At 35.6% G+C, this 13,704-nt stretch overlaps 3 protein-coding genes across 3 annotated transcripts; 2 read left to right on the forward strand and 1 right to left on the reverse strand.

Annotated features, from left to right (window-relative positions):
* Positions 1–617: 617 nt before the first annotated feature.
* Positions 618–4,947, reverse strand: lzic (leucine zipper and CTNNBIP1 domain containing). The gene is made up of 7 exons (XM_015378148.1): positions 4,739–4,947; positions 4,399–4,526; positions 4,182–4,317; positions 2,545–2,643; positions 2,205–2,300; positions 1,969–2,050; positions 618–1,865 (listed from the first exon to the last, which is right to left on the reverse strand). The coding sequence occupies exons 2-7, from the start codon at positions 4,497–4,499 to the stop codon at positions 1,810–1,812; spliced, it is 570 nt and encodes a 189-aa protein (XP_015233634.1). The 5' UTR covers positions 4,500–4,526; positions 4,739–4,947; the 3' UTR covers positions 618–1,809.
* A 291-nt stretch (positions 4,948–5,238) lies between these two features.
* On the forward strand, positions 5,239–8,593 carry nmnat1 (nicotinamide nucleotide adenylyltransferase 1). Its single transcript, XM_015378109.1, has 5 exons — positions 5,239–5,320; positions 5,614–5,736; positions 6,484–6,667; positions 7,188–7,312; positions 7,778–8,593. Exons 2-5 carry the CDS (start codon positions 5,622–5,624, stop codon positions 8,176–8,178), a joined length of 825 nt encoding a protein of 274 aa, XP_015233595.1. The 5' UTR covers positions 5,239–5,320; positions 5,614–5,621; the 3' UTR covers positions 8,179–8,593.
* A 2,340-nt stretch (positions 8,594–10,933) lies between these two features.
* rbp7 (retinol binding protein 7) lies at positions 10,934–12,273 on the forward strand. The gene is made up of 4 exons (XM_015378110.1): positions 10,934–11,094; positions 11,267–11,445; positions 11,565–11,666; positions 11,765–12,273. Exons 1-4 carry the CDS (start codon positions 11,022–11,024, stop codon positions 11,822–11,824), a joined length of 414 nt encoding a protein of 137 aa, XP_015233596.1. The 5' UTR covers positions 10,934–11,021; the 3' UTR covers positions 11,825–12,273.
* The last annotated feature ends 1,431 nt before the right edge of the window (positions 12,274–13,704 follow it).

Below are 13,704 nucleotides of genomic sequence, written 5' to 3' on the forward strand. Positions count from 1 at the left end.
AAAATACTCTGGTAAAAGTGGAAGTACTAATTAAACTTCTTTACTCAAGTAAAAGTAACAAAGTACAGGCTTGTAAATTTACTTAAAGTATATAAGTAAAAGTGGTTTCTACTTTTACTTTTATACTTTAAGTAAATTTACAAGCCTGTACTTTGTTACTTTTACTTGAGTAAAGAAGTTTAATTAGTACTTCCACTTTTACCAGAGTATTTTTTAACACAAGTATCGGTACTTTTACTCAAGTACGGAAAGTGAGTACTTTTGCCATCTCTGATGGATGGATGGATGGATGGATGGATGGATGGATGGATGGATGGATGGATGGATCGATCTTGTGGACTAATCTCACTTGTGGACTAATCTCACTTCAGGTTTAATGTCAGATTTTAGTAACTTAAATATATAGTAAGGGTCAGAATTTTACATAAAGTCACTCAACAATTTAAAATTGGGGCTTTTATGGATTTATATAAAATCACACAACATAAAACTTTTTTTCCAAAACCAGTTTAAATTTATTGCTTTCATATAATCCAAACTGGATCAAAATTGTGTCATTTTTTTTCCGAGTGTGAAGTATTTCCCATAAAAAGAGCAGTTTTTGCTCAAATTTAAGGAGTGAAAGTTTTGGTTAGGGCTGAAACAATTAATCTAATATTGAAATAATCGCCAACTAAGCTAGTAATCGTTAACCTGAGTATAGAGACGCTAAAACAGGCCTTTAGCTGACAGAGCGACCCACTTAAAGCAGTAATCATACAAAAATTGTAAAATAATAAAAGTTTTGCATTTAACATAAAAAAAATATAATCTGTCAATATGTTCTACCCAGAATTCCTTAAGTGCAAAAGTTAAGTTTCACCTGGTTTAGTCCTATTAATACTCTCCTTTTGCTATCCAATTATTAATCGAAAAAAATAATCGACATATTAATCAATTAGCAAAACAATCGTTAGTTGCAGCCCTAGTTTAAGTCAACTTTACTCTTTTCAATCAGGGACCAAATCTGATCTTTTTTCAGGTTGAAATATGTTTAAAATCCTTTTCCTGTGTAGGAGCCGAATATATACATCCAACTGGATGCTGGATAAATGAGCAGCACTTACTCTTATGTAGCAATTAGCAAGCTTTCTGCAGAACTACAGCAGGATGTCTAAAATCAGGATTCACACATGGCTCCAATGTAAACAATACTGTAGATGCTGGAGCATGCTTCAGAGCCACATCAAATGAACCAATTTAAACAAACTCTCCAAGATATACCAAGACTGAACAAATATTTGAAAGAATTATGTTTATAGCAAGAAAAAAAGTGTGTGAGGTGCAACTTACCAATGTTCTAGATATATATTTGTGCCTAAAATTAGCATTTATAACTCCTGATCACATGCTGCAGAGAGAAAAGTCTCAATAAAGCTAAAATTGTAATCCCAGCTCTTGTGGTTGTTGTAGAGTACAGAAAAGAACATTTTAAAACAATGATGCATCATATTCAGGCTAATGATGATTGAAACTTTGTCCAGCATTAAAAGGCTCTTCTTAATATATTGTTTCTGTTTTATCCAAAGGGTTGTGATGAACATTGGTTGCGTTTATTCAAACATCTCAGATCACATGCTCGTACCTATTATATTACACTTTCACAGAAGAATAACGGACATTTAAAAACATTAACAAGTATAAAACAATACTGTTAAAAACTCTTAGTATTTATAGAAACACTAAAAAGTGAAAAGGCATTCATACAAAACTTGATTAATTGGCACATTTTTTATAAGAACATTGATTTAAAATAATTTTTTTAAATGTCTATTCTTTGGTTTTCACCCCAGAACTAGCTAAAGCCATAATTTTGTCTTCCGACCCTGAAGGGAAAAAGGAGGAAAAAAACAAAGATGAATGTTAATAATCTGACAAGCTAAAAAAAAGATCCATTTATAAAAATTTAAAGAGTTTGTTTCTGCTCACCCAGGTTGGCAGTGACTTTTTCAAACTGACTTAGAGTAGCTGTAGTGTTTTTAGTAAGGAACATCTCATCTTCTGGAGTAAGCTGTTTGAAAAACAAACAAAAAAACTTTAACAATCTCCTTAAATACTTCAGGCTTTTTTCGACAAAGATGACTAAGATAATCAGTGGCGTGAATTTTTAAATAGAAACATGATAAAAATTTGAGAGTGCATGGAAAAGCAGAGGGCTTCCTCACCTTTTCTCCCAGCTTCCTCAGGGCTGTGAGGATTTCCATTTTCTGCTGCGTGTGAACGGCCGGGGACATTTTCCCCACCATCAGGTCTCGGTCCATCTGCTCCGGAATGTCACACACAGGTTGGACAATTTTCAGGTAAAGCAGCGCAAACAAAATCACAATGCAGTGAGTCACAGGAGCCAAGACACAGATTTACACAACACAAATGCAAAAAAACAAAAAAAAGGTTGAAAATTTGTCAAATAGGGAAAAAAAACCCAAATCCTTTTAAGCACTGGAATGAAAGTCCTGAAGATCCTGATTATTCTAAGAAATGTTTAAAAACACCTGGAGCTCAGACCTCTCCAAGCCTGGTCCTCAGCTGTCCTGGCTGCCTTTTTGCAAAAAGTCGGATCACCTCGGGGGTTTTGAAGGCTTGGCTGATGGCAGCTTGGATTGCCTGATGGAGAAAACAAGTCAAACATTTCACAAATCAGAATGCAATGTTTGTTATTATATCTCCTAATAAACAGGATAGATGTAGCAGATTTATGCAACAGATAAGACATGATTAAAAGATAGCCACTAATAATAGTCACTAATAATTAGTAAATATGTATAAAACAAGATTTTAAGGTAAGTATATATGATTTTAAGATTTATAAGACATTTTAACATTATTTGATAAGATTGGATGAGTGTTTCATCTCAGTATAATTAAGTCATTAAATGATTCAATCTTCTAATTGACAGCTTGTTAAACAGTAAACAATAAATTGTACTTTTTAAAACACTGGTGTAGATTCTATATCATTCAGGACACGATGATGAAGAGTTCTGAAATTGATGGAGTTCTTCATTTGTTTTTTAGATATTTCATTTCTCATCCAAAAGGCCTCTTCAGCTCATCTTATACTCATTTTTAATGTTTATTTAGTAGAGAAATAAGCACAAGGCATCCCACCAGACTTTAGCCTTCTCTAAGTATAAATTTAGATTTGATGAAACTGCATGATAGGTTTTAGCATCAAAGCTGCTGTTATCAGCAAATATATGTATGAGAAAAACAAAATTAGAACACATTGAGAAAATCTTTAATACAAAAGCAAAGACTGGACGTAAAATAGTCCCTTGTGGAATTCATGTTTTTTTTTTTTTTTTGGAGGAAAGAGAGGGGTGTTAAAAATGTTTATTTGTCATTGTATTGCTGCAACAGCATTTTGTCTGCACATTATAACCAAAAATATAAAGGTAGAACAACCTCATCTGGGTCCTTCTTAACCAAACCTGATGTGTTTATTGTTCACCTCAGCTCAATGTGATGTGAGTGCCAAGAAATCCTACTAGATCTACTCACTCTTCTCACCACCAATGTCAGCAGAAGTGGGACCTCCTGCCTGTGCCGGTGTTCTGTCAGATGAGCATACTTCTTCATACCAGCAGACCCATAGTCAATACACATGCGCAAGACGTCAGATTTGCGTTTATCCCTTTAGTTTTAGACTTTAAACTACTTAAACAGGGGTGTATCCCTTTAATTTTGTATAAAAAATAGACTAAACTACCTCAACAGGGGGGTGTATCCCTTTAGTCATGTACAAAAAAACAATTCAAGGTCAGATCGCCATACGCTTAAAAAACCCCACCAAAAAGTAAGTAATTAAAAGAGTTTTTTCGTACATGACTAAAGGGATATAAACCAGTTGCGGTAGTTTACTCTATTTTTCATACAAAACTAAAGGGCTAAACTAAAGGGATAAAGGGGTAATGACTATGTGTAGGATGGTCTGACAGGGTAACCTCATCTGACAGAGCAGCAGGTCTCGGATAGTTAGTAATGAAACCTTCTACTATCATCTTTGATTTTAACTACAGTGTTGAATTGATTCTGTTTAATATTGTATTTTGTGCAGACTGACACATGGTTAGAGGTAGAGACAGTCATCAATGTATGACCTCTGAAAAAGAATGTATGTGTGCAGGAATAAATGTCCCTACCAGCTGCATCCCACCAAGTTCATCCACCAGTGTCATGTCTCCTGTCATTATCTTCTTCAGGGAGTCGTTGAATTCCTCCAGCTGTTCCAAAGTCTCTTTCTTTGTTTCCTCATACTCCTCCTCCTCCAGATCTTCTCTATTAAAAGCAACAAAACAATAATAACCTCATGGAAGGCAACCAGGCAGACCTGAGATTATTGATTGGTTCATTGTGCACCTGCACTCCTCCAGGTCCTGAAGCTGCATCATTAGTCTGTCCAGTTGTTCCTCCATGTTCTGCTTCAGTTTGCTGGTTTCTGATTTCCCCCGTGATGCCATTCTGTGTCACAATCCTGTTTCCAGAGACTTGAGGACAGACATAAGGAAGTAGAATAACAAGCCCCAGCTCAGATTGACTGATATTGATCAACAGGCCACAAATAGGCTAAGTGGGTGCAAAGGAAGCTTGTGTTTCAATATTTTTTGGTCATCAAACTTAAGTTTTGCACAACAAACAGAAAGCTCACATAAACATTCACCATAAATGTAAGCTAGCATGCTAAAGCAAAGCATCTCACCGTGGGCTGCCTTTGTAATAAACAGTTATAAACACGCAGTAACTCGAGGCGGGACGTTTGTTTCAAACTAACAGGACCGAACCATATAATAATGAAAGGAGGCGCTGCATAAAAGCCGAAAGAAAAGCAGGTTAATTCAGTAAAGACGGGTTTAGGGTGTTTACGTTCTGTCTCTAGTCGTATGAGAGGTGAAGAATTGTGACCATGAACGTAACTTCAGAGCGTGGGTGCGGTCTCCCTAACAGTCCAATCAGCTTCGCCTATTTTACGTGACCTCTGACGTCAGTTACGTACAGAACTTTCTACTTTTAAATGTTTTTATTTTTTTATTCAATGAATTACCTTAAGAAAGCGAAATTGATAGAAAAAATATTATATTTATTAACTTAATTATCATAATTTTATTTTATTATTTATTGTGGGAGAATCCACGCTCCTTTCCAGTAGATGGCGGTACTGCGCATCAATAAGTTGCTTGCCAACCGCCATAAAAAAGAAGAGGAAAAAGTTACGTACAGGAAGTAGTTTGCGTCCGCTAGTAGGCGAATAGAACAGAAAGGATCTATTTTTATTTTATTTAGGGTATGAGAACGTACTATTTCTTTTAAATTCGTATTTGTATATATATCCTTAAATGTAAAAGTGGATATTTCTGCGGCATTAAAGTAGAGCTAACGATGTAAACTGCAATAGAATATTTAACTTTAAAGAGGCTAAAACAATTAGCATTTTCCCTCAAACTAAAATTACAACTCAACTTTCAGTCTTTAATCTCTATAATTGTTTTTTTTTTTCGGTTTGAGCTTGAAGGGAACTAAATTAAATGATATTCCTTTCTCTTGTGTATCTCTTTCCTATGGTTAATCCTGCTCCAGTATGAGTGATGGAGGATCCCAGTCCATCCAAAGTGGTTCTCTTGGCCTGCGGCTCTTTCAACCCCATCACTAACATGCACCTGAGGATGTTTGAGCTGGCCCGAGATCATCTGGAAGACACAGGTTAAAGCAACACTTGGTTTCAATGTAAATAGTTTTATCAACATCTGTGTCCAGTTGTGAATCATTATTTCTTATCTAAATGATGTTGGACTAGGAAATGTATTAGGAGAGAGAAATAAAACACTTTACTTAGATTGAAATCAGTACAAACAAGGTGGATCAATGGGCTATGATATTTTAATTAGAGAGTGATCCTAAAATAATTGAATCCTATGAAGGTAAATGCAAAACATAACTAATATGCTTTCACTTTCCTTTCTGTTAAAAATCATGCAGCATGTTTTACAAACCAAACAATGGAAGCCAGGTAACTAAGCACTGTGAATTGTAGGATACTTTATTCCTTGCCATGAGTGTAATAAACATTATTGGATTTTAAAATATTCTAAAAAATACTTGTAATCGCTGCATTTTGCTTCTGTTTAGTGCTTTAAGTCTTAGTCGAGCACTAAAACCCCTATACAATATTAAGCAGTCATTTATGGGCTATAAAAAGGTGTTTTGAATAGTTGGATACTGCATGAAATTATAAACTTAATGGCTTCTGTTGAAATGACATCTTAAACTACCGGTAGATGCAAAGTTGTGAAAAAAAAATCTGATCTAATTTGAAAACTAAAATATGAATTTATAATTTTTGTATTTTTCTTTTTTTTTAAACTATGTTTGGACAAAATCATCATAATAGCCATGCTTTTTTTTAAATGGAATCTCATATCCTTTGCTGCCATTCTCTTTTTATTTAAGGTCAGTACAGGGTGATAAAAGGAATCATATCTCCGGTGGGCGATGCCTATAAGAAAAAGGGTTTGATTGAGTCCTGTCACCGTGTGGAGATGGTCCGATTGGCCACAGAAAGCTCAGGATGGATCACAGTAGACTCCTGGGAGAGCCAGCAGTCAGAGTGGTTGGAGACGGTTAAAGTGGTTCGGTAGGTTTACAGTTGCTGTCTCGTGTCTGTTTCTTATCCTCCGATTTGTATTTTTATGAGTGACATCAACAAAACCAGCTTCGCAACGATAACTAGTCTGATGGTTTATTTCCTCACCTGCTTATAATCTACACGCTTTTATGTCGGGGTATTTTCGCCAGGTTTGAATATTCTGTTCATTTCACCAAGTACTTAAGGCTTTACCTAACCTTTGTATTGTTTTTGTTAGGCCGACTTATGCAGACAAATTTTTCATACTAAACTATATGATATAGAATTTATTAAATAGTTTGCATATTTAACGTAATTGGACGTTTGGATTTTAATAAGTTACAGAAATTGAAACCTACCTGTATTGATAGGAAAGTAAATTTCAATACAATTTCACTTATGGACCTTCCATTATCATTTTTCTTGCACATTTTAAGTAGTTTCCAATATTTTTTTACTTTAAGAATTATGAATTTAGTTATTTGAATGAATGCATATGCTTACAGAGTTGTTTTATCTTCATTCACAGGCATCATTATGAAGAGATTATTGCTGCAGAACATAACAAAGATGATGTGGACACAGTAAAGCATGCAAAGAAGAGGCGTATAGAGGAGAAACGCTTTGAGAGTTCAGATCAGAACAAAAAAAGAGGTAAATGAACCTGTGTAAGGATGCATAAGCACAAAACTATTTGTTTTTTGTTTATGTACTCTTCTGAAGTGAAAGAGTACAGCCATTAAGGAAATAGGTACTTTGTCACTATGATTGGGTGGCAGCCAGTTCTTCAGCTGAGGCGGCAAGTCGGTTGCTCTTTGGCAAAGAGGTGTCTTTAATCTCAGATTGAATTTGAAGCATCCAGCTGCATCGCAGCAGACGTTAAAACAAGATCTAGTCAGGAAAAATACAGTACCATGAATTTCTCACTTGCATTACTTCAACCTAGTCCAAAATTCTTTCAGTGTAGGGTCCATGTTTTCTCTAATTTAAAAACAAAATAGCAAAATCTTTGCACCTATGGATCCTTCTTTGAGGTTTTAATAGCTTAACAAGTATACAAAACAAAAAGAATCTATCCATCCATCACTATAATCCATTGCTCCTTGTCTCTGTGCTCAGATGCCCCTCATCTGATGCTGCTATGTGGAGCAGATGTCCTGGAATCCTTTGAAACTCCCAATCTTTGGAAGAAGGAGGACATCGCTGAGATTGTGGGGCGCTACGGTTTGGTCTGCATCACTCGCAGCGGCGGCGACCCGCACAAATTCATCAACCAGTCGGACGAGCTATGGAAGTATCGCACGAATATCCACGTCGTCCACGAATGGGTGACCAACGACATCTCTGCGACCCATGTCCGGCGGGCACTGCGCCGAGGCCGAAGCGTCAGATACCTGCTGCCCGACAGCGTCATCAGCTACATTCAGGAGCACGGCCTCTACAGCGCTGAGAGCGAGCAGAAAAACGCTGATGTGATTCTTGCGCCTTTTCAGAGATACTCTGAGGCCTCCACCAGCTGATGAACTTTAACGCCACGTTTACAAAAAAAAGCTGAAGCCGGTTTGCTGTGAATCCAAAACAAATTAGATTGTTTATTCATGCCGTCAGTAGTGTCTGTTTCACAGACCAATCATTCAGATGAGTTTTACTGTGGAAATGTTTATTTTTTTATTTTGCACTAATTGGAGTAAAAGAGCCAAAGTTCAACTACAAATAAAACACTTTTTTTAAAGTGTTTATATTTTGTACATAATGTGTTAAATAGAAATCTACTTGAACCTAAGGCTGCCTTAACTCTAACAGCTCATTACATGTTTTCAACCCAGAGCTGGAATTTTCCATGGGCTCACCACTCCTCTCATCACACGCTGATATAACACTGAACTTTTTGAGATTTGTAATGAACTAATAATAAACAGGTTTCTTTGTTTTTAACCTGGGCGTCCTCTTTGTTTTCCTATTATGTTAATGTCCCTGAGATTGGAAAAAAACAGATAATCCTTAGTTGGAAATGGGGCTCTTGTTATGTAGACTACTGAGAATTCTATGGGTGTACTAAGCTTCACATTTCCTTATTGCATAAAGAGTCACTTGTTAACCATTATTTCTGTACAACTTCTTTAAATATGATGACACAACCTAAAAGTTAAGATTTCTAACAGATGGTTTATGCATAATAAATTATCTTTGGTCTTTATGGAAGAGGTGCCGTAAGCAGGCATGTTTTGTTTTTGTCCTGATTTAAAGGGGACAACAGTTTCTAGTTTTCCCAGGAGTTTTGTTCGAGAGGAGGATAGAAACTAAAGGCTGAATCCCCTCCTTTAGTTTTGGGAACAATGTGCAAACAATGCGGTTCATTCATGGAAAGCAACTGATGTGAGCCTGGTTCAGTGCTGATTCTGATCCTGACACAACATTCAAACAATGGCATCTTTAATGTGATATAAAGGCATCAGTAAACAGATATTTAAATAGTTTATAAAGTTACTTTTTTCTTAATGGAATTAAAGCCGATTACCTGAAGGGTTTGTTTAGATTATTTTAGATATATAAAACTCATAATTCGATATACATTTAGTTGACTTTTAGAAGTATCACCTTAAAACGCTGTGAATTGGGTCAAGCATTGTGGAAATGCACTATTTTTATTGCCATTGTAATTTGCTTTGTCTCATTCCTCCTTAGTGAACCTTTCTAACAGTCAGCTTTGAGCGTACAATTCCTTAGACTTTCAGCCAATGTGTAGCTTAAACAGATTAACATTTCCAAATTCTGCTTTTTTTCACCTTTGTCTTTAATAATCAAGGTGTTGTTTGTCATGTTACTTTGGCTAATAACCTGTTTTTTTGCTTTGGTTCAGGGTTGCTTAAACCCATTTCACACTAAAACACGTTCATGTTCACCAAAGGGTTTTATACTTGTTTAGAACAGATAAATGTTTCGCTTTGTGGCATCTGAAAACAATACCCAGTGGTTAGAAGACTGAGGAGAGTCCCCATATTTATCCTGACATCTTGGCTGATATTTCATTCCTGAAAAGGGCAAATTTAAACACAGTATTTTTATTTATTTATTTTTTGGATGTACCTCCTGTAAAAACAGGTGAGGCTCCTCCTCATCTCCCGTGATTTTTTTAAAAGCACAATCATCATAGTAAATATACTTTCTAAATTAAAAAATTAACAAAATAATTTGTTTAATATCTCTGTCAGTTAGCAAACAGAAATAAATAGAACATTTTACCCAAAACAAAATATGTTTGGTCTGATTTCCAGCCAGACTGTAAAAATAAAAGATCAGTGTTTGTGTACAGTGTATGCAACTATGTAGTATATAATAAATATGCTGGGATAACATATGACTTTTGTAAGCTTAATACCATATGAGTTATATTTGAAAACCCAGGTCCTCTCAGAGCTCCTAATACGTTTGATAAGTAGGAAGTTAACTTATCTCACCAATAGAGTTTGATAGTTGATAAAGCTAAATGATTAAATCCATCATGGTGGAAAATGATTAACTTAGCATTAATGTTTGAGATCCAAGATTGCATCAAAATCTTTTGCACCATATTAAAGATTTCTGTGAAAAACAAAGCAGTAGGTTAAATCCAAACCTGTGTCTGTTTCATAAACCTTGGCAGTTGATTACTCATTTTTAACCTTCTATAAAAGGCTGTTTATTTACTTGTGGAGTGAGTTTGATTTCATTTCCTCTATCCTGCATTCCTTAGTGATTCTGCATCAGTTTTACTTTGTTGCTGCAAAAATAAGTTCACAGTTCGTTCTTTGATAGCTGTGGTTAAAGTATCAGTGCTGATCCTAATTTAATTTGATGCCAGGAGTGACATTTTGCCGAATAATTTGACGCTACTGATAAAAACTTAAACCAAATTGTGCTTATGAATCAGTCTTTTCTTGATTTCCTCAATACATTTTTAAAACTAAGGTAAAAATGTTTTGCTTGTTTTTTGTTTTCCCTACAGTTTCTACAATTTTTCTATGTTTTCCTAAAATCTGAGTGGAAATTTTTAACAGTAAACAAAGAGGTCTGGGGGTTTTTTTTTGTTTTGTTTTCATTTTAACACCTGAGGCATAGTTTTAAAAGTTGAACCTGTCAGACGTGTCTTGGCTTTCCATTACCACCGTTTCCACAGATAAAAGCCTTTCTCACCATACTCACACAATCTTCACCTGAACAACAAGTGAACAGGGGACACGCCCACCATTATCTCACAGGGGGTTTTCCCGAAAGCAGAGCTTATTTATAAGCTCACCCCTACACTCTGCATCAGATAACCAGCTTGAAGATCACAGAAATCACTCTAACTAATCCCTGAGCAAAGAAACAAAGAGAAATCATCATGCCAACCAGTGTGTGTGGAACATGGGACATGATCAGCAATGTCAATTTTGATGGCTACATGAAAGCACTTGGTGAGTTTTATTCCAAAAATATGCAACTGGATGTAAAGTTTAATGAGATACTCTTTTTCTGTTGTGAAATGCATGGATGTACGGCAACATTGAAATGTTGCTGAAATGTTTCAGCAGTTATATATGGTACGTCACTGTGAAGTTTTCCTGATGGATTCCTCTGCTCTTCCAGGTATCAGTGTTCATTTGAGAAAAATTGCCCTGAGGCTAAAGCTGAAGAAGGTCATTGAGCAGCAGGGAGACCAGTACATTGTTAAAACTGTCAGCACCTTCAGAAACTACACCATATCCTTCAAAATTGGCCATGAGTTTGAGGAGTTTACAAAGGGACTGGACAACAGACACATCAAGGTGAGAACGGAGATCATAATCATACATATACCAGGTGTTTGTATGAAGTATGGATGTGCTGATTTTGTGTTGCTGTTCTGATCAAACCTCCCACCTTTTTTTGTCTTCCATCGGTGCAGTCCACAGTGACATGGCAGGGAAATAAGCTGACATGTGAGCAGACTGGGGAGAAGAAGAATAGAGGCTGGGCTCACTGGGTTGAAGGTGACAAGCTCCATCTGGTAGGGAAAAATATAAGGCATATTTGGACTTTTATCAGTTTTATATACTTCATAAAAATGCATTTATTATAAAGTTCTGGTACATTTTTTCTCTTTAGGAGCTGTACTGTGACGGACAGATCTGCAAGCAGGTGTTTAAGAAGAATGTTAATGAGTGAAGAGGGAAAAAAGAAGTGTTTTGGGAACATTCACCCAGTGATGGAGGGCATCTGCTACTGCTGACCCTGAAGGACAAAACCACACCCTTCTAGACCCTGTGGTTTCTGGGATGTGGTCCTGCGGCTGGGTGAACATGCAGTACAACTTGTGCCAATAGGGGGCATCGCTACACTATTTTTAAACCATTGTAGAGCTGAATTTCTGCTCATCAGATGAACACTGAAGCATCAGAGATGCGTCAAAGGTTGTTGTTTTTTCAGCTGGCTGAAAAAAAACAAAAAAACAACTTTCCTCTATTTAAAACACTCCCCTAAGGCTCCTTCTGTTCAAATTAAAATCACTGTGCCAGTTTTGAAATTCCAAGTGTGTATATTTAGATAGCCTATCCAAGGTACCGGTATGTAAGATACATTTATAGAAAATATGTTTGGGATACGTTTTTATATGATTTGAATTTTGTTAATAAATTTCCTTTGAAACAAAAACTTTCAGTCAGTCTTCTGATTTTTGGTACATAAAAAAGTGAAAAGAAAAGTGGGAATGGTAGGTTAAATAAAATTGTCCTTTGCACGGTGGTAAAAATCTCATTTTTACACTTCAAAGACCAATTATTTATACTCCTAGAAGATTTATTCAACCAAGGACACATCAACATGATAAGGAATAAGATATATAGGCATATATCTACAGACAAAATAACGTAAATAGATGACAAAAGTAAAAAATTAAAAAGGATTTTAAAAGGTTTTTACCCTTCTAAAAAAATGTACGTAAATATCTTTATTTGACTGTTTTTCTTTGATGATGAGTGCCATTGCTGGTGGAGGGTGTTGTTGCCATCTCCCATATCTTTAATTCCCTCTGCACATTCCGTTAGAGTCAGAAGAAACATCTCAGTTAATTTACAAAGTATCTTTTACATCTAAGTCTGCCAGAGTGTGTGTATATTTACGCCTAACTTTGCTTCTGCGTGTTTATGATTATTTAGACTTCATGGATGTCATAATCAGAGATGAAAGAAAGCACATTATAGTTTCTAGTTTCGTGTTTCTAGTTTTCCTCTAGTTCCATGCTAGAGGTGTGAAAAGGCATGGATAAATGCTTTAATGCAAAAACAAAATCTCCCAGAAAATCTGTAAAAAATCTGTAAATGTAAAATGGTTGCTTACTTATTTAAACCTAAATACTTAACATTTATAATCTCAAGCCTATGTGCCAAAAGTACATAGACTTCAAGCACATCCAGGAAGTTTTGTTTTGAGTTTATACGCTTGAAAAACGATCTAAAAATAAGTAAAACTTTCTTAAATTAATTGTATTTACCCTTAATTTTAGTAGGTTAATGAAGTGATTTGCCAATGGAAATACACACAATGGAGTATTTTTATTCTTAAAATAAGGTAATTAGATCATATGCACTTGAAATGAGACAATGTGATTGTGTTTTGTTATTTTAAGTGTAAATTGTCTCGTTCCATTGGCAAAATGTCTCTTTTACCTCCTCAATCTAAGAACAAATGCACTTATTTTAAGAGAAAATTACTTATATAGATTTTGATTTGTTTCCAGTGTAGATTTTCTGGATAGTTCTTTCTGCCATTAATTGTAGGTTGTTCAGCTCTCAGCTTTTTACTGTAGGCCTATTCAGTGTGTGTGTTTTGTAAAGTAACTAGTAAGCTGCTTGTGTTTTCACAAATCATGCAGCTTCTCAGTTTCCGTCATTTTTTGGTTTTCACATTTCTCAGATAAAATGTTTCTTTTAAAAAATTACAGAGTTGTTGGTATTACTTTTTGATCTTCACATTTTCAGGTGAGGTACAATGGGTTCCCCAACAGAGCAAATAGCAAATACAGTTTAAAAACAGATGTGGATTTTATC

Source organism: Cyprinodon variegatus, unplaced genomic scaffold (genome assembly GCF_000732505.1).
Source record: "Cyprinodon variegatus isolate N-32 unplaced genomic scaffold, C_variegatus-1.0 Scaffold165, whole genome shotgun sequence".
Lineage (NCBI taxonomy): Eukaryota > Metazoa > Chordata > Actinopteri > Cyprinodontiformes > Cyprinodontidae > Cyprinodon > Cyprinodon variegatus.